Below are 21041 nucleotides of genomic sequence, written 5' to 3' on the forward strand. Positions count from 1 at the left end.
GTCTTTGGTGTTCAGTCATCTTATTTCCCTTTAGAAGCACCAGCAGCTACCAGTATCATCCATGGAAACATGTTTGTATCCGGAAATAAGCTCAAGAAAACGTATTCATCTCTTTTTCTGCAAGGCTATGTGGGGCTCCAGTGCATGGAATGATGTCCTCACACACTGAGCATCAGTGTGTCAGTCTTTGTCTTAAGGTCTTCAAAAACCATGTGTATATCTGTGATCAGCCTGGAAAATGTAGGCAGTAAGAGTGAACTTGGAGTTCTTTTCCTGCTGTGAGTCATAAAAGGCTGTGTAGGAAGGGCTTGATTTCAGAGGAGCTCTAGTCCTGTTCCGCATGCATCTGTCACTCTCCTCGATTCAGTCGAAATCAAGCATAGCCTGGCAAGTAATGCTTTAATAATTTCTTTCAAAGTTGCTTTCCTGGAAATTTGGCAAATTCAGTAAGAGATAAGTTGGAAGCACTCAAAGTCAATTTATCAAATCATAGGGTAATCCATAGGTAAGATTCAAACTGTTTATTATAAGCAGGTTATTAAAAAATACAAACCAAATTTGAATCATTAACCCTCCTCTCATCTCTGAAGATATAATAATTAGATGCAACTTTGAGTCAGAATTTCTGTCTTTTTGACAGAAAACCAACTGCTGATCTTGGCTAGAGCAGCATTGTCACTTACTGCAGTCAGTATGTTTGGAATTAAGTGTGATACCCACTTTACATGATGCATACGTTATATTTGCCATAAAGAATGCAGGAAAAAATTGTTTAGGAATTATATTTAAGTTTATGGAAGTTTTGTATATCCTAGTATTCTCAGTGAAGCAGTGATTCAATCAAGCACAGAGGAACATCTGGAACGTGTCTGGTGCCAGAGTTTTCTACCGTGACTTCATCATGTTGCTTCAGTAGGAATGCAGTGGAATAATAGCTGAGACAAGTTTGTTGAATAAGCTATTAAAATCCCAGATGTGAACATATGCTTTGCATTTTTATGGATCAAAATAATGCTGTTGTGGGTATAAAATTTCATTTTACAACTCTCTCTTTTCCTGAAAGTTCCCTTCAAGTTACTGTGAATGGAAGAAAAACCTAAATGCTAGGTCACATATTAGAATGCAGTATTTGTTTTGTGAAGGAGGATTTAAAATCTTCAGCCTATAGACTAAAAAATTAATTCCTAAGATGCTAATGACAGTTCTTGGAAAGGCAAGATTTTAATATTTCCTCATTTACCTTATGGCTGCATTATCTTTTATGGTACTTGACGTTAAATACTAGAAGATTTGTATGTAAAGGTACCAGTACCCTAAGGGCATCTTGAAAAAAATAATAAAAACTAACAGTAAGCACTCCTGTGAGACTTCATATGCACATATGTAGTTTTCTTGGTGTTAAGTTAAAGCATTAGTCTTAACATCAAGCAAGTGATGATCTGGCCAATTGACTGGATCATTTAAATGGTTATATGAAAAGATAGATCTAGATTTTTTCTGTGATTGCTTTGGGCATTACAATCACCTGGAATGGTCATATTCTTAGAGGAAGGCATCCAGGACTTAAAAGATATGGCCTATGTCCAAGAGTTGGTGTGATGAAGAATTATACAAGCAGGCAGTTTTGTCATCAGGTTGAATTAGGAACTCAGCCAGAACCCTGAAAAGAGAATCAGATTCTGGAACAAATTCCTGTTTTGAGAGCAAAATGATCAGTAGCAAAGAACATAAGTATCAATAAAATAAAAGCATATACTAATTAGGAAATAAAAAATAAATTTGTAAAATGCTGTAGTTGTAAAAAAAGGGGTGTAATCCTTGAATTATTTTATCTTTTGTGTATCAGAGATTCTGAAATTGTTTTATGTGCCAGAGATTTTAGTTACCCAAATCCTTCTAGACTTTAAGATAATACAAGGATGTTTTGTGTTGTAGAGAGGCAAATCCTAAGCTTCAGAAATAAGAAACAGTTGAGTAGACATAATCTTCTCTTGATGATTCCAGTGACTGATCCATGTATATACTGCAGGGAAAGATGGAATAAGCCACTCCCTGTCAATATGAGTAGGAGAATCCCTCCTGACTACGAACCTAATTGATGATCAGTCTAATCCTGAGTCTGCAAACAGGCATCTAAAATAAAGAATTCTCTCTATTATATATGAGCACTGACCCCATGTATTCAGCCTTACCCAGTGTCTTGTCTCCAGATACAGGCAGTCTTTGATGCCTCGGGTGGTGTTTGGAGTCAAGGACAAAGTTGACACATTATTCAAATAGAAGTCAGCAGGATACATTGTGCTGATGTTATAGTATCTTGTAAATATTCTATATTAGTATGTAAACTATTCCACTATGTTGTGATCAAATATACCACTTGGGATTTTCTAAAGCATACAAGTGAATTAGAATTCCAACTGCCATAAGTCATCAGTAGGATTAGTGCTGGTAATTCCTGTGGGTTCTTTGGAAAAAGTCACACATGCACCAATCATAAGATTCTCATTTAGACTTTTTAGTCATGTACTGTCCAGTCAGATACTAGACAGTAAATATTTAGAAGCAAGAGATAGATCACTTTATGCTTCTGGGAAAAAAAACTGTCTATAAATAATAACCATTTACAGTTCAGTGTGTTGAGGTCTCATAAGTGGCACGACTACAAAAAAAGAGTTTTGCAATCTTTGTCTTCTTAATAATGTAAATCCCAGCAAAGGAAATAAAAATTACTCCTTTATGTAAATTTTTAGTTGGAAATAGGTAGTTCTTCACCAGGAAAAAAATCTGAAGTAACAGAATAGACATTGTAAAGTAGTATCTTGCTCTAAGAATTATTATTTCTCTAACTATTAATTCCATTTTAATTGTAATAACAATTTTTTTAATTAGTAGTAAATAAAAAAGGTTTTTTAAAATATAAATAAAATATTTCACACCTTTTGTTATAGGCATGAAAGTCTGAGTTCAAACACGAATCTATAGCATCACTTTGCTTTACCATAACCAAGGTCTTAAATGCTTGGCTGCTTTTTCCAAACAATCCCACTAGATAGTTAGCTTTTGAGATGTTCAAAACACCCTGATTTGCTTGGTGGTTTGTTACGAGTTTTCACTCTTTGTATCAGCATGAATTCTAAATTAAACTGGAAAATCTCAAACATAAAAGACAGTTTTAAATCTATTTTTGAAGTTTGTGCGAGAAAACATATTGGGAATCCAAGACTGTAAGAGTCTTGTAGAGGCGTTTGGACAAAGTGAGAAGACTTAAATATGTATTCAGCATCCAGTAGCTTTCATAGTGAGCAAAGAAATCTAGACAGCATTTTTAAAAATATGAGTACTGGATAAGTTATCTCAAAGGAAATCGAACATTTTAGAAAATATCTGGATCCAGATAAGCATAGTGAGCTCTTAAACTTTGTTCTTTCTGTGGCTAAAATATGCAGTAAACTTTTGCTTGGAATTAAAAATTTTATTTTGTTTGTCAACTGTGCAGCACTGCCGCCATGGAATTTGTGTGAGCAGAGAAATGGAGATGCGTCCTGTAGATGGAGAATGGGGGCCATGGGGACCTTACAGCTCATGTTCAAGAACTTGTGGAGGTGGAATCAAGAGCACCACCAGGCTGTGTAATCGACCAGAGTATGTTTTTTATTGTGTTTTACATTAGTGCATAATGAAGATATTAAGAAAGAATGGATTGGTTCAAATCAAAATGAAGGTATTGTGAGCTGCACAAATTAGTTTGAAGCACCAGTAAAAACATGCTTGTTTCAGCTGTGTTTGGAAAGAGATATAGGCCTACAGACTCTGATATGCAGAGGACTTTTAGATCGCCCTTGTCTTTAAATAATATAATTTATACTTATAGATGTTTCCGAAGACTTACATTGGCAGGGTCTTTTTTTTTCAAGATAAACTGTTGAGGTTTCTTTAAACATTGAGATGCTTTCTTTCGAGTAGGAGCTGAAAAAAGAAGTATATGTATTCCCTACTAATCTGTTTAGTGAAACACTTGATTTGCTTTAAGGCTTTTCCACAACATCGCCACCAGTAATGCCCCACAAGGAACACTGGTTATAGCAGGGTCATTTACAGCTTACCTTTGTAATGAGAAACTTCCATTGAACAAATAATTCCATGTGAGTTTCATTCTCTGTAATAAAAATCAAAGAGAACTTTACCCTTAACTTGTCCAGAACCAGAACCACAGCTGCTCCCTGGGTTGTTTCAGGGTTTTTCTAGGAAGTCATGCCCACTTGATATTATCAGTGGGATAAATTAACTTCTATCAGATGGCCCCAGGTTATTTTATTTTCTCTGATGAGCAAGAAGCAGTAGACTAGATTGCCATTAGATATCCTCTGTCAATCTGTAGTAATTGATAGTATCAATATGCCATTGATTTATTCTTGTTTTCCCCAAGAACATACTAATACTGAATTATTTTGTGTCAGGGTTTATGACTGTTAGGAAATGTATTTTAGACTTTACAGTAAATGGGGTGTTTTCCACAATTTTCCCTTTTTATTTCTTTTGATCCCCAAACTGAAACCAATATTAGGACTATAGAAAAGAGTGTGTCAGCTCCTAATTGTCTTCTTTCTTTGTCATTCTGTAAAATAGTAATTTCAAATTACTGAGGAGATGCTGCTTCTGTAAAAATAAGGTTATAATCTTAGCTCAATGAATAAAAGCATTAAATAATGCTTTTTCCCAGGCAAAATAGTTATAACTCTAAGAGAAGTAAAAGTGTAATAGGCATTAATAAACATCAGTAGCTTGATTACCACCTACCTCAGCAGTAATGTTTTACAAGTATTGTTTCATTTTCTTCTCTTGGGTATAAATGAATGCACAGTGCAATAGAAGTTAAGTGTGTGTGTGTAAGTCAGTAACAGCTGACAGAATGCTGTGTGAGATTTTGCCTTTTATATCAGTGGCTTGAGCCACTTTTAATGGAAAACAGCAATTTTAGAAAATGAGTGTGTTTTACATTTACCCTTTTGTGTTAGGCCAAGAAATGGAGGAAAGTACTGTGTTGGTCGCAGGATGAAATTTCGGTCATGTAATACGGATTCATGTCCAAAAGGCAAAAAAGATTTCCGGGAGCAACAGTGCTCTGAATTTGATGGCAGACACTTCAACATCAATGGTCTTACATCTGCGGTTCGCTGGCTTCCAAAATACAGTGGTAGTAAGTAATTATGCATTTTTTAAACTAACAAAATAAAAATGTTACTTTAATTAAAGTTTTAAAACAGACAAGAAACCTGTTGGATTTTCTTTCCAGTTTCTATGAAAGATCGCTGTAAACTTTTTTGCCGAGTTTCTGGAACAACTTCCTACTATCAGCTGAAGGACAGAGTTGCTGATGGTACTCCCTGTGGAGCAGAAACCAATGACCTTTGTGTTCAAGGCTTATGCAGGGTATTTAAATCTAAACTTATTAATTATTAAAATCAATTTTAGCAGATGGTAGATATTAAATATTAATCCAAATAAACATTAATGAAAATACGATGTTCTGAGTTTGCTTAAGCTGATTTTATTCCCTATCAAATTAGAGATCTAGAAATTGAGGCAATTAAGTGAAGAACATATAATTGAATCTGAAGACCCGGAGTCTTGCCTCATTAAACCTCATATGTGAGAGAGTTAATATTGTTCGAGTAAGTAGAGAGAAACTGATCCAAAATTGAAATAAAGAGAAGAAAGGAACATGCTGTGTGTTTATTATTGTTGTATTTCTGGTACCAGAGAAGTAAAAAAGTAGAAAATCCAACGGTAGATAGATTACATAATTATTATTTCATTGTAAAATCAGGAGGAACTGACTCCTGAAAGGGATCAATTCAGCATTCTTTGCTTAATAGCACGTATGGCATTGCCACAAGATTTTGCTGGGAGAAGCAAGATGCTATGTTATAACAATTCAAGACTTTTTTGTCGAGCCCAGGTTGTTCTGCTGATTGCAGTGAAACAGTAAATTCAGGATGAGGAGAATATGTAGCTTTTTTTATAGTGTTGAATCAAGAGAAAAGAGGAAATGCCAGAGAACTGTTCTTTTTATCATAGTTCAATAAAAAGGGAAGTTTAAGTAAAGATATGTAAACAAAAATTGTACTCGTGTTAGTTTAACCAGCATAGTCTACACATATTCCTTTGCTTATTTTGCAGTAATGACAGACGTTAAAAGAATTGATGACCATGTACACGCACATACTGCTTTTAGGATTCCAAGAATTTTAATATAAATATAACTTAAAATTTATACACTATGTTGATTTTTTAATGCAAAATCTTTATGTACTGTTATGTATTCTTATACAGTTCTTTACATATTAAGTCTTCTATTTGGATTGTACATTCTTAATACAACAGCACCACTGTGTTTTGCCCTTACATCTCAGCACCAAAAAACTTAAAAGGCTTTTAATGAATTTCAAGGAACATTAGATATATACAATGAAGAAGAATATTTTGGGGTAGTGGGAAGCTTACATTGTTTGTTTTCACTGTTTTCCATTGGGCTGACTGACACAGGGCTTTTTTATTATTTTTATTTTTTGTAGCAAGCAGGCTGTGATCACGTTTTGAATTCCAAGGCAAGGATAGACAAATGTGGAATCTGTGGTGGTGATAATTCTTCGTGTAAGACACTTGCAGGTACTTTCAACAGTGCTCGTTATGGTATGTTTGTTTTGGTTTTGGTTTTTTTTTAATCTTAATGCACATTTCAGTATGGCTTTGATATTATGCTTTACATTTAAGGAAGTAGGATATCAGTGTATGTTCTTTAGGACTTCTATCAACAAAAAATATTTCTGATTTTCAGTCACGTTCCCTCTTAAGGATGCAGAGGCAAGCATTGTGACATAGTAACCCATTCAAGTGGCAAGAAAAGTCAGTCTGCCCTAAGGTCAAAGCAAAAGACATGAGTAAAAGATATGCTGAGAATAAAAGTATTTTAAAAGGAAGAATGCTTCCTGCTTTGTACTTTGCATTCTCTTGTCTGAAACTATGCAGCTGAAGGACATATTCCAGTGTCTCCTTTTGGTTGTGTAAAGAAATAGCAAGAAGTCTGTTGTGAGCAGCTAATGAGGTTCCTTTTCTCCTATAGTGAAGAAAATAGCCTGTGAAATGTAAGCCTTATCTTTACAGAGAACAGGGATAGCAATATTTATGTTCTTTCCTCTTCATTGGCAGGTACTGAATGAGAATCTTCTGAATAACACTGGTATTTCCTATTTATTTGATTTAGTTTCTCTAACAGAGCTGCTGATAAGTCTTCTATATATAGTCTGTTTTGGGAAGTATGGAGAGACTATTGTACATGTGTAGCAGTGCAATTAAGTAGTTAGAGCACAGAACATAAGGAGAGAAGTCTCCAGGCTAGTATCAGCCTAAAGGCTCCTTCATGCCACTTCACTGGTTGGAAGAGACCACAGGTGAAGTGAAAATGATACCTGGAGAGCTGCCAAATAGGATCTTCATAGAACAAAGGAGTTGCTGGTGAAGAGAAAAGTATGCCAAGTGTCCTGTTGGATTTTCTCTTCCCTGGCAGAGGGCTTGCACCAATTGAAAATTACCAAAAATCCTGAAGGTGGGATATAGGTACCTTTCCCATACAAATACGTGTATTTTTTCTTGTGTCTGTCCTGAGAAGCTGCTTATAGGTAGTACACAAATTTTGTCACAAATACATTTGTTACAAATCAAGTGACCATTATGTGAAACTACGATTTATGCAAATATGGTTGTGACTGTCACTCTCTTGCTGTTCATCAACTTTCCGTTGTCACAGACTTATTTGCTTCAAATTGAAGTTGGAAGGGAAAAAAAAGCCCCATGTTTTGGGATGAGGAAAGCCTTGATTTCCTATTTGGCTTTATACTTAGTTGAATGTTTAAATTATGTTCAAGTTCTTGGAATTATGGCATATAAAAGATGATACTGAGTTGTACTACTAGACAGTATGCTAAACATTCGGAATTATCATTTAGACGTGCTCAACTGGGAGTACAGCAATGCAAACAAGAGGTTGTAGTTAGCTGACCATTAAAACTCCAATGTCCATGACAGGTCTAAGACATCCCTAGGCTGATAACTGAAGACATTGTCTGAGGAAATATTCTTTTCCAAAACCTTCTTAATTAGGATAATAAAATAAGTATGCCAAAGTCTGTGCACTTGATCTTTTTCTTATAACTTCAATTGGTTCCATTTCATACTGAAATAAGTCATTTTACTTGTAAGGCAGAATTTGGAATTGGCAGTAGCAGCCTGTAGTATGTGCTTGTATTCATGCAGTTATAATGTTGTCAGTAATTGTTTAAACAGTAGTGAAACAATCATCAAAAATTCATTACAGCAAAACACTAATTTACTTGGCTACTATTTTAGGAAATGGTAATCTAATTATGTACACATTATTATTATGTTGGCTATTATTATTGCATCACATTAGAGTATCTGAGGATTTCCTGGACAATGGTCATTCTCATTGCCCTAGTATGTGATCTGTTCTCTTTGTGTATCCTTGACAATGTGCTGTGCAGTTTTGTTTATAATTTCCCCCCATATTTTGTCTTCTTTCATTCTATTGTCACAAGGTCTTTAATGTATGAGATGAGGGGCTTTTTTGAGTGTGTTTTGGTTTTTTGTCCCAGTATGCTGGAAGATTGACCAAGCCATATTTATCCAGAGCTTGTCGTGTCAATTTGCAATTGCACTGCTGCCCCCAGGTGGTAAATGTGATAGACCTGTAATTAGAAATCATTTAAATGTGTGGCATAGTTTTAATAGGTTAAAAGCACTGGAAAGTTAGTGAGTTATGAGATTTGTCATGGTTTAACCCCAGCTGGAACCACACAGCCACTCATTCACTGCCTCCCAGTGGGATGGGGGAGAGAATTGGAAGAGTAAAAGTGAGTAAACTCATGGATTCAAAGACAGTTTAGTTTAATAGGGAAAGCAAAAGCCACAAAGCCTCGAAGTAGAGCAAGGAATTCATTCATCGCTTCCCATAGACAGACAGGTTTTCAGCCCCAGGAAAGCAGGTCTCCATCACAGATAACAGAGACTTGGGAAAACAAATGCCATTACTCCGACCATCCCCCTTTCCTTCTTTCCCTAGCTTTACATGCTGAGCATGACACTCTGTGGTCTGAGATATTCCTGTGGTCAGTTGTCCAGGACACAGCTGTCCTGGCTGTGTCCCTTCCCAGTTCTTGTGCATCCCCAGTCTCCTCACTGGTGGGGTGGTATGAGAGGAAGAAGAGGCCTTGACTCTGTGTAAGCTCTGCACAGCAATAACAAGAACATTCCTGAATTATCAACATTTTCCAACACAAGTCCAAAACATAGCCCCATACCAGCTACTGTGAAGAAAATTGACTCTATCCCAACCAAACCCAATACAAAAGGAAAAGAATATTGTCATTTAAATTTTTATCCACAGACGTGAGTCAATTAAAGTTAAATCCCAGCAAGATTGTTAAACACAGTGAAATAGATGGAAAAGTTATCAAAGCTTATATGAATACTTCAGATTACGTTTGTGTTTATTATTTGTTTCCAATGTTTGCCTTCCTCAGTTTTTCTCAGCCATAAGAATCCTTTAGAATTTGTGATTAACATCTGTGAGAAACAGGTTTGGTTTTTTTAACCTATGTTTATGTGCAGAGTGACTGTTTTAAGAAGTAGATCTTGATGCACCTTATTTTGTTACCTCATGTAGTAATTGGAGATACTACAAGAAATGATGGCTCATTTGTGAAGCATTTGTATTTTAAAGGGAGTGCAGTCAACCTTTAAGCAGGAGAATGTGGATTAAGCATGGCTAATTTAACTGAAACATCTACCTGTGCATATGGCCTGAAACACTGCAATATTTTAGACTCCTTCTTTTTATTATTATTTTATTATATTCTTATTATTTAAGACTCATTCTTTAAAGTGCTGTCATGAAATACTCTTGTGAGAGAAAAACTACCTCAATTGTATAAACAGGGAATTGAGATATTTCATGTTAAGTGACTTATTCAGATTTCTATAAAAGTTTTGTGGTTAAATTTTGAGGAGTCACAGTGTTTCCTGAGTCCCACTTGATATACTTGACTTCTTTCTAGAGGAGTGCTGCTCTCTAGGGATTTTTCTGAGTAGGTTGAACTCAAGTTAGTGGTAAAGGGCTGAATTTACTTTTCTGAACACAGAACCTAACACTTCCTAGAACATGAGGGCATTCAGCATTGGTTGTCTCTGTTGCACTGTAGGGTTTTGTGAATAAAACTGGTTAAATCTATGTTCATATTTACTAGTATTTGACTATTTTTCTATATAATTAATTTGTGAATAATTACATTGCAGGTTACAATGTTGTAGTAAATATTCCCAAAGGAGCAACAAACATTGATATTCGACAGTACAGCTACTCAGGGAAACCAGAAGACGACAACTACCTTGGTAAAAGCCTCCTGTGTCCAACGTTGGTGGATAGGTTTTGTGCTCGTACCAGGGATCTGTCCTAGACATGTGTATTATCAGAAGTCTGATAAAGATTTTAGATGAAATATCTAATTACTTTGTATATTTATTTGCCTGAGTCTCTCAGTAGATATTAGTTTCCGTAAAAATGAGTGAGATATTGTTAGGTTTCTGATTCTTAAAGGAGTGCATTATTTGTCAGATAAGAGGAATTATAGCATGTGGCATCATTTTGTCAATTTTTTACTTTGTTGTCACAGTGTTCATTAAAGTGAACTCGAGAATAATGCAGGTATTTGTTGTTTTAAATCTTGGAAGCATACACTTTGTTTACAAACAAAGCAGTCTGACCATCAGGAAGCTTATCAGTTATCTCATATTTCTCTTTTTCTATCATGTCTGAGTATAAAGGTGGTTGATATATTTGCATGTGTGCAGGTAACAGAGAATTCACAAGCACATTGTACCAAAAATCTTGGTTGTTCTATTTCACAGTAGTTACATTGTATCTGAAGTACCTGAAAAAATACTGATGCATATTTACTTTCTGTCTCTTCTTCCGTTTTCATCCTAGTCAACAAACTTCAGAGTTCTCAAAATGTTTTCCTTGTCAGCTGTTGCCCACATGCAGCTCGCAGGACACAAAAACAACCCTACCCCCGATATTAGCTACCATTTCAAATGTAGTATCGCCTGAATAGCATGCCTGTACTACAAATTCTACCTGATTTTAAAAAGTTTAACTTGTCATTCATCTTCATTATTGTAGATTGGTCATTGTATTAAATGACTATTATAAATGCTTAATAATTTATTTTTACTTTCAAGTTTACTTTTGAAAGCCACTTCACTAGAAGTAGCTCTAGCAAATACAAGGATGTGGGCTATAGAATAGGGCAGAAATACAGATAATTATTGTTTCCTTCTACATAGCAGAACCTAACCAAATTTAGAAGTCATGACTGCAGTCAGCCCTTCAGCAGAACAAATATTATTATATTAGTATAATGCAGAGAAAATCCATGACAACTGCTTAGGTGAAAGTTACTGATGATTAGGATTGAATTTACTCATTAGAAACTATTTGATTCAACTTTATACATGGACTAAAATAAAGCTAAGTGTTGATAAGAAGTTATATTATTAAGAGTTTTTATTGATAGAACCTTTTAATTAAATAGATACTTTATTTCCAATATTTTATTTCACTTATAGCTTTATCTGATGTTCATGGAAATTTTATCTTGAATGGAAATTTTGTTGTAAGCATGTCAAAAAAAGAAGTCAATATACAAGGAGCCATTTTTGAGTACAGTGGGTCAAACAATACGATAGAACGAATTAACAGCACTGATAGAGTTGAAGAAGAGCTAACCTTACAGGTGCATGTTTACTTTTTTCATAAGTTTGAAAATTTCCTACATGAACATTATGTTCATAGTTTTATGTTCATATTCACTGAAAAACAGCTATCATTTTATCTCATCAAGGTTTTGTGTGTAGGGAATTTACACAACCCTGATGTGCGTTATTCATTCAATATCCCAATAGAAGACAGAAGTGATTTATTTACGTGGGATCCTTATGGACCCTGGCAAGACTGCAGCAGGATGTGCCAAGGTACTGTGAATTATTTTTTCACCAGAACCAAAAACCTGATGGCATTTAGGATGAGACTAGTCCTAAGTACTCTGATTTTTCACCCCTATTTGTAAGGAAGAAATTTATTACTCTCAGTAAACTTTAAGTGCACAGAGCCCTTAAGGGCAGAATAGCTTCTAATTTTTGTTTTTACTGTTTTCAGTACTTATGCAATGCAATTTTATACTCAAACCTACCTTTGTAGACATAGGAGTGGTTTGTTAAAACAAAAGTTGAATCAAGTCTAATGCATCCTTAGAAAGCGGTATTGTATATCTACTAATATGCGTTAGATTCCATTATCCTATTTCTAGATGGTCACCGATTTGTCTAGTATTTTTCTTATACATTTACTTGTCTTTTTTTGTTATCTGCTACAGGGGATGAAGCTCTTTAAAAATATATTTTACTATTTTAAACTTATTCTATAGGCCATTCCAGTGTTAAAAATAAAGGCACAATATTTATGAAATGAGTATATAAAAGTGTATGTACAGAGCTTTTTGACAGTGGGTACTAGAAAAGCCTGAAGTCACGTGATGATGAGTTTCTTCTGGTTTTGAGTCTGGCTGTAGACATGATCATGTGCTAGAGAAGCAGTGCATCTGTCAACTGTCAACTGTGCTACTTCTCCCAGCACTCAGGGTATCTTTTAGGTACCCTGTGATCAAATTTTCTGCTTCCTTAAAGGAAAGGATCACAACCTCTTAGTTGACATGGTGGTTTGAAAATATGTTAATTAGCGAAGGACAGACATGATACATTTGGAATACTTAGCCTGATGAGTGAACGGACTGTTGCACTTTTGTAGTTGTCAGGAAGCTGATATCCTGTAAGACCACTGTAGGACAGCTGGGAGATGGCAAAGATCACAAGATCACTGGGACAAGGTTGTTCTCCACCTGGAATGTAGTCAGCATATTTGGGCAGAATCTGCTGTATACAGTGATTAGCGTTAATGGGGTATCTCAGTTAAATTCCTAAACGATGAGAGGAATCCATAAGGCACTCTTATTTTAGCCCCTTATTTCCTTTTTTGGTACTTTTTCAAGGTATTCGAAGAAGGAGAATGGCATGTATACGTAAAAGTGATCATGTAGTAGTGTCTGATCAAAGATGTGAACTTATACCCACTGTACCAAGTGTCTTTGAGGAGTGTAATACAGAGTGTGAATTAAGGTAAACAGAGGTTCCTAACTGATTGAGCTATTATGGTCTTATATGTTTTTTTTGATTGAGATTGAAACAAAGTAATTCAGATTGCTTTATCCTCTGTCCCTCCATCCCTCTCTACCTCCCTCATCCTTCCCATCTCTCCTGCTTCTCCTCAAATCTGTTGGCATAATGGGTACATTATAATTACACTTCTGAATCTAAGTAGAGCTAGGGTATTTTTCTAATTTTTATTGGTAAAGTACAAAGTCTTTTGTCAGGATTGTGAATCAGTTCTATATATTCTGGCACAAAAACTTGTATTGCCGTGTGGAAAACATTTTCCATCAGAATTGTACCCACAACTGGAACTAATTTGAAGCAGACTTGTGTTTTTGCACTCCAAGAAAGCCCATGCTGAAGTATTCAGAGGATGAAGAGTTAGAATTATAGCTTACATTTTTCAAAGTCACCTAGGAGACTGAGACAAAAGATCCTTTAAGTTTAAAAAGTTGTTTTAAGCCTGTAAGTCAAATCCTTTTATATTGCTTTGAAAATTCCAATCATGAGAGAGACTTTACAGTTCTGTCTGTTCCCTAAAATGTACATCTATATTTACATTATAATCCTTGGTTCATTCTCTGAGTGCTTTATTTGCCATGTTCGTATTTTTTAAAACATAGTTAGCTTTCTACAACAGTTTGTCCTTGTAGGTGGCACAACGTTGGCAAAAGTGACTGCACATCAAGGTGTGGTCCAGGTTATCGGTCTATTGAGATCCGCTGCATGAAGTACTCTAGTTCAAAAGGACTCAGTGCTCCAGTTGATGATAGGTACTGTGCTGATCAGCAGAGACCACCAGCCAGAGAGCCCTGCCATGGTGACTGTATGTTAGCAAACTGGCACTACACAGAATGGTCAGAGGTACAAATTACAAACTTTATAAGTGTACCATTATAGTTCTGGTTAGCATTCATACCAAATTTTTATTTCTTTTTTATTTTTTTAGTTTAACTAAAAAGAAATAATGTTTGATGAATACAGATTTATTGAAACAGCTAATACCAACCTTTATATTTCAGCAACTTTCTCATACTTTTGTAAGAAACTGTAGCTTGTTTGCAGCTTGGTTTTGGAAGTTAGCAGAGATCTGGGAGTTAAAGATGTGTGTTTTATTTACAGTCTTAATAATTTAGTTCTGAGAGTATTTTGAAGAAAAAAAGTGAGTACAAATTCAATTTTATTCTTCATTCAAGAGTTGTATCTTGGAACTACTAAACAAAGTGCTAAATTTGTCTCAAATGGGCATATTATCAGTCTGTGCATTATAGGCAGGACACGTTTTTCTAGCACAATCATTAATGTCTTACACCTTTAAGATTAATAATGTATTTTTACCTGGTTTTATTGTGTTCTGTTTCCTGTTTTGTAATATTTTCTATACACTGCAGTGTTCCAGGAGCTGTGCAAGAGGTGTCAGAACCAGAGAAGCTTTTTGTATGAATAACTTGGGTCGTCGTCTTCCTGACAGAGAATGCCAGGAACTTCCAAAAGTTGTAACACAGAGTTGCAATGAATTCTTATGTCCAAGCTGGTCAGTTACTGACTGGAGTGAGGTAATGAAACCATGGAAAACTTAAGGCACATTTGGTCATGGTCATCAATATTAAAATAAGCTTTATTAAGTGTTTAGGGTTTTTTATTCTATTTTGGGGCACACAGCAGTAAAAATTCTGAAGTCTTATGATTTAGCTGATATACATCCCAGATCTATGAGAAAAAAATTACATGAGAACTTCTGTAAAACACTCCTAGAATTTATTTTTTCTCCGACATTTTGTTACATTAATATGAGGTATTGAAGCTACTTAAAGTAAATCTATTTACAGTAATATTATGCATGCCTTCCCTTTTTATGAAGCAATGAGAACTATACAGCCAACTGAAGAATAGAATTATATTTATTTTATTACAGATTGAATGGATATAAAAGAATTATGGTTAGTTTAAACATTTTTCCAGTGAAAGCTGTGTTATATGTACTCATATTTTAAACAAGTATTCCTTATTCTAATAGAAATTAATGATCTGTACATAGTTCTCATATTTTGTATCTTTAGAATGTTAATAGTGATTCCTTTGTATTAGCACTTGAGTTACTACTTACAGGAAATGGAGAGTTCATAAGAGAACTAGGGTTTTTTTGACTACTTACATTCATGGAATATTTTTGTAATGTATGTGATCTTTAAAATCTGACAAATTACTAGAAGAAATTGAAGCCATTAATGTAGATTCATGTCTTTACAAACTGATGATTCTAATAATGTTACAGTGTCCTGTGACATGTGGCAAAGGAATAAAGCATCGCCAAGTCTGGTGCCAACTTCATGATGAACAAATGAGAGATGACTTCTGTAATCCAAATGACAGACCAGAAACAGTGACGCCGTGTGAACTTCATGAATGTGCATCTTGGCAAGTAGGGCCTTGGGGATCAGTGAGTACATAAGGATTTCTAACTTCTTGTTTTATAGTTCAGACTATGAGTGATCACAAAACAATACCTTTTAAACATTTTAGTTGAATCTTTAAGCAGTTATTTCAGTTGAATTGATTAACATGTTTGTTTGCAGGATCCTATTGGCTATCTAATGTGTAATTTAGGAACACCCACATGTAAGTTAAATGCCTAATAGTCATTGATCCTGAGCCTTAATATCAAAGACGCTTTTGCACATCAATGCGTTACATCACCAGAATAATGAAAATGTGGATACCAAACTGTTCGGGTGAATAAGACAGGTAAAAGACCAAATGTTTATAGGGGAGTGGACATATTCAAGTGATAGCTACAGTTAAGATCATAGAAGTGTATATGCTAATAATAGTAGGCAAAACGACTTAGTATTTTGTTGTTTTGTTTTTATCTTCAGTGATAAAAGATCTGCTATCTCTTTATGTGAAAATGCTGTTGAAATATATGTTCCTGTGTGTAATGATGCTCATCTAATGTATACCAGAGTGACTTCAAAATTCTAGAACAAAGTGAATTAATTTATGAAAGAACCTTTTGTCCCCAAATGAGAATTAGTTAAAAAAAAATAAGGTACTCAATTTCATGTAGCTTTTATAGATCACTTTATTCAAACCAACAGAAGTGTTGGATTATTCAGTGTTTCTCGTATGTTAGTGAGAATTCATAACTGAAGAGCAGCTGATATTTATTTTTTTATGTATCTGTTAGTAAAATACAGAATAATTATACCTTTGGAAATTAAATACATTTTTCAATAGAATTTGGTTTATTTTTTTGCTATTTTTACCTTAGAGACAACCATCCTGCTGAATGTTGAATTCCTTTTGTGTAACCTTTTGATCACAAGGTGATGGCTTTCCATTCCTACAAACTAAATTAAAAGATTACATAAAAAATTAATTCAGTCCCATGATAGAATTCTTCTGGATTAAAAATAGCATGCTGGAATAGCCTGTACAAGCAATTTACCAACCCATGTCACTGGAGCAGAGCTTTTCATTGCAGTTTTTCTACTGTACCATCTGGTAGTACCTATTCACAGCCAAGTTTTTACAAGTATTTGTGCTTGAACTACAACATTTATAGGATAGGATTTATGTCAAGTTCTTTTCAGCCATCTAATGTTTTAGTTGCCTTAAGTGTGCTCTTGTCAAACTATAATGGAGAGACATTAACAGCTGCAGCTAGCGATTCATTTGGAAGCCACTCCTTACTCCCACTTTCCTCCACCTCCACTTTCTCTACACCAGATTTTATTGTTGAACATGACATTATGTAGCATTGATTGTCCCTTTGACAGGGTCAAGTCAGCTGTTCTAACAGTGTTCTTCCCAGTTTCCTGCCCACCTCCAGCCTACTCACTGCAGGGGATACAAGGTGTTAAAGAGAGAAAGCTTTTATCCTGCACAAGCACTGTTCAGCAATAGCCAAAACACTGGTGTGTTATGGACACTGTTTAAGTACCTTATGGTCTGCCACAAAGAAAGTTAACACCATCTCAGTAGTCATTCCTATTCATTCTGGAAAGAGTTTTAAAATAGAAAATTTAACAGAAGTGAAATTTGGTTATAAGTGGTGCTATTTCAAGTGTGTGAAATTATTGACTTTAACAGTGTTCTGCAACATGTGGACGTGGATACCAGATGCGTGCAGTCAAATGTGTTACTGGGACTTACCGTGTTATTTTGAGTGATGACAGGGAGTGCAATGCTGCTACTCGTCCTAGAGATAACCAAGTAAGTTAAAAAATACCTCTCTACTTCTTAGTTGAAAGCATCTAAATACAAGTGTTGTCTACTGACTCTTTGAGGGAATTTGGTAGAAATAAGTTCTAAAATGAGGAAAGAAATTGTTGGAACTGTCTGCTTTTTCTCACAAATGTCAAATTCAGCATCAGGAATAAAGCAAAAGAAGATTAATTTGGACATTGAAGGTTTTAAAATTTGGTATGTGATTGAAGGGTGAGGGTATATGATTTGAAGGCATCCAAAGGCCTGTGATTATTTGGGAAAGCTCCAACCTGTAGAATGGGCACTGCTTTCCATCGTGCTTCAGAAACAATAGTACCTAACTGGCTTGGTATTCCCTAAAATTCTACTTGTATATAGTTCTTAAAAGAACAACATGGTTACTTGAAGAAAGATTCAGTAGCTGGAATAATACTAATTAAAAACTTTGTAGAAATGGATTACAATTCAATATAGTTCCTTATCTTTTCTTACCTTGGTTTATTTATTTCATCACTTTGCTTAATTTAAATCTGTCATTTTTCAGAAGAAATGGTTTTAATACAGTCAGTGGGTTTATCTTTACCTGAAAGCAACTGATGTCTTAGGTGCTATTAATTAATATGTCAATGTGGCAACCACATTGATACATCTCATGGAAGCCCAGCTAAGCTGGAAACCATGTATCTTGTGAAGCACGTATTCTGCCTCTTCTCTCAAGGAGAAGAGGGCAAGAAAAGCATTATATGGTTCAGAGTAAACCAGTCACAAGTTACCAGCCATCTGGTACATGGCTTCTTGAATAAGATTTCTGAATATAAAAGCCAGTTAATTGGTATAAATTTATTTCCACTTACATGTGAAAACACTGAGTTTGAGTATGCTTTGTATTTTCAATTGTGGGACCTGTTTGGCTACTGACTGAAACTGGGCAAATTTGTGTTCTCAATAGGTAAAGGTATAAAGTACAGGACAGCACAGCCACTGTCTTTGCTGACTTCTGTACTGCCTGTGGCTATGAAGTAGGACACTGTAACATCTATGTCCCTTGTCTCCAGCAAGTTGCCCAAAACTGTTCTTTCTCCAAGTGCCAATATTATTAGTTATTACTAATGCAGTTTTAACTTCAAATAAATTTTCTTTGATTCTTGATTTGAAACAAAACAAAACAATCTCTGAATAACTCCAGGGAGAAGTTAGCAGATGGTATTTTCTTATTAATTAACACTGACTTATTGTAATGGTAGGATCTATGTCTGCAGAGCCTTTTGCTTTACATTTGGCTCCTCCAAAATGTATATTTTGAAAGTTTTTTTTTCCTCACCCCCACAGGAATGTGAATTGCCCTCTTGTCCAGAAAATACAAAATTATGGACTACATCACTTCCTCTAGTTCATGGGGGGAAAGTGACCCAATGGAGATATGGATCATGGACACCAGTATGTAATGTAGCAGTCACATCTTGCAGAGCAGTGCTCCAATCATTGACCTATCTTTCCATAAAGCTCTCATTAATATATTTTTCAGACTTAAATTTACTTGGGATAAATTAAAAAGGAATTCTAATATTTTTTTAAGAGAAGGACCTGTTTCTTAAGGAGGAGATAGACACTCCCAGCAAACCATGTGCTTCAAATCTAATCAGGGAAAAAGAGAGGAAAAAATCAGGATTCTAGGAGAGGGAATTGAGCAAAATAGTTTTCATATGATTGAGAGTGTGATAGGAAGTGTTTTTAAAAGTAATTGATCAGTCTCTGACTATGGAGAACATCTTTGATTTTAAAATATCATTTAAATCTTTAATGTGAATAGTAATTAAACAGTTTGGGTCTTTAAAGGTCTAATTTGCCATTTTTTGTAAAATCAGCATTATGATAATGGTTCCTACACTAACTTTCTTCAGTGGAAGAGTTTTTTATTTTGATAATGTGGAAAATTAGATTTACTTAATAGCAATGTGAAATTTTAAAATTATCTATAAAAATGTGTGTGTGTCAGTTATATCTTATATCTTTGCACAACTATTTTAACTAAATAGCAGTAAAGAGTGCATGGACTGAGGCTACTCAGCAACTCTTCGCTAAATCCACCTTGAACTCCTCAGACATAAAGGCATCAGAAGGGGCTCAATGGAATATGCTAATACAAACTATAATAGCAAGTGGATTGTGAATATCAGTTTTTATTTTAATAGTTGATGTAAATATTGCATCACTTTGTAATAACTAAAATGTTCTGGAAGTTACTGATGTTTCTATTGTTAATAAATAAAAAAATTGCCTTTGCAACTGTGTAATTATTCCATGTTATTGTTTAAATGCTGCCTGTTTATATACGCTGAATTGCTTCATGAGAATTAAGGCCGTGCAATTCAGTTCCAAGCCAACAGGATTCTTAAGTCCCATACTATCCAGCAGTATTTCACTTTCCTTTCTGGATGCATGGTTCTATTATTGTGAAACGGAGATCTGATTTAATTCTGAAGCCAAGTTGATACTAAGCTATGTTAGTATTTTAGATGTTTGCATGATCTTGGTTTGTTCTCCTGAAGTGTGATGAGCTTGGATTGTTCTCTGACAGTGCTCTGCAACCTGTGGGAAGGGTGATCGTGCTCGCTATGTGAGTTGTAGAGATGCTCATGGAGATATAGCAGATGAATCTTTCTGTGCTCATTTACCACGACCAGCTGAAACTGCAAGCTGCTTTAGCCCATGTGGAGAGTGGCAAGCTGGAAATTGGTCCCCTGTAAGTATTAATGGTAAAATTTTTTGGTGTCTATTTAGATTATTGGCCAAAGCCTCTGTTTAGAAATTGGGAGTTCATATTTTGTGCAAGTGTGATTGAAATTGATTATATTGCAAATAATTAATTATCCCATGAAAAAAAAACCTATATGTTTCTTCTTGTCGAAAGTAAATGTAAATGTCTCTGTTATTAATTATCAATTTCCTGTTTCAAACACTGTTAATTTTTTGGTCAGTGCACAGTTACATGTGATAGTGGAATAGCAACAAGACAAGTTTTCTGTGTCAACTATAATCAACAAATCAACGAGAATTACTGTGATCCTGAAGGCCGACCATCTAAGGAACAAGAATGTAACATGCCACCATGTCCACGGGTTTATCATCATATGCCTAAAATGCATGACCCTCCAAGCCATTTTCCAGAAATAGGTTACCTCCCAATACATCATCCACAAGACAATTTAAACCAGTGGAACCATCCCTCTGTGGGAGGATATCAATGGAGAACTGGACCCTGGGGAGCAGTAAGAAATTTTTTTAGAATATATTAATCTGTTCTCTCACGTGTGTTAACATTTCCAGAAATGTTATTGCAGTACAGATCTGGTTGAAAGAGAAGCACATTAATTTTAAAAATCATTATTATTGTAGTTGTTATTGTTATTCAGAATATATTAAATTCTAAATGTAAGCTTTCAGTGATTTCAAATTTGAAATACTTCTACATAGTAGTCATTTTTATTTGC

At 35.0% G+C, this 21041-nt stretch overlaps 1 protein-coding gene across 1 annotated transcript in view; it reads left to right on the plus strand.

Moving 5' to 3' along the window:
- The window catches only part of ADAMTS20 (ADAM metallopeptidase with thrombospondin type 1 motif 20), a 103148-nt gene that overhangs the window by 41587 nt on the left and 40520 nt on the right, over positions 1-21041 (plus strand). Inside the window, exons 12-26 of the mRNA XM_064655877.1 lie at positions 3497-3642; positions 5016-5197; positions 5294-5430; positions 6576-6693; positions 10372-10467; positions 11704-11870; positions 11979-12108; positions 13182-13308; positions 13995-14205; positions 14733-14897; positions 15617-15781; positions 17434-17556; positions 18880-18987; positions 20129-20293; positions 20529-20819. Of these exons, the coding sequence (XP_064511947.1) occupies positions 3497-3642; positions 5016-5197; positions 5294-5430; positions 6576-6693; positions 10372-10467; positions 11704-11870; positions 11979-12108; positions 13182-13308; positions 13995-14205; positions 14733-14897; positions 15617-15781; positions 17434-17556; positions 18880-18987; positions 20129-20293; positions 20529-20819 (2331 nt within the window). The remainder of the gene's footprint in view (positions 1-3496; positions 3643-5015; positions 5198-5293; positions 5431-6575; positions 6694-10371; positions 10468-11703; positions 11871-11978; positions 12109-13181; positions 13309-13994; positions 14206-14732; positions 14898-15616; positions 15782-17433; positions 17557-18879; positions 18988-20128; positions 20294-20528; positions 20820-21041) is intronic.

This window comes from Pseudopipra pipra, chromosome 5, assembly GCF_036250125.1.
Source record: "Pseudopipra pipra isolate bDixPip1 chromosome 5, bDixPip1.hap1, whole genome shotgun sequence".
NCBI lineage: Eukaryota > Metazoa > Chordata > Aves > Passeriformes > Pipridae > Pseudopipra > Pseudopipra pipra.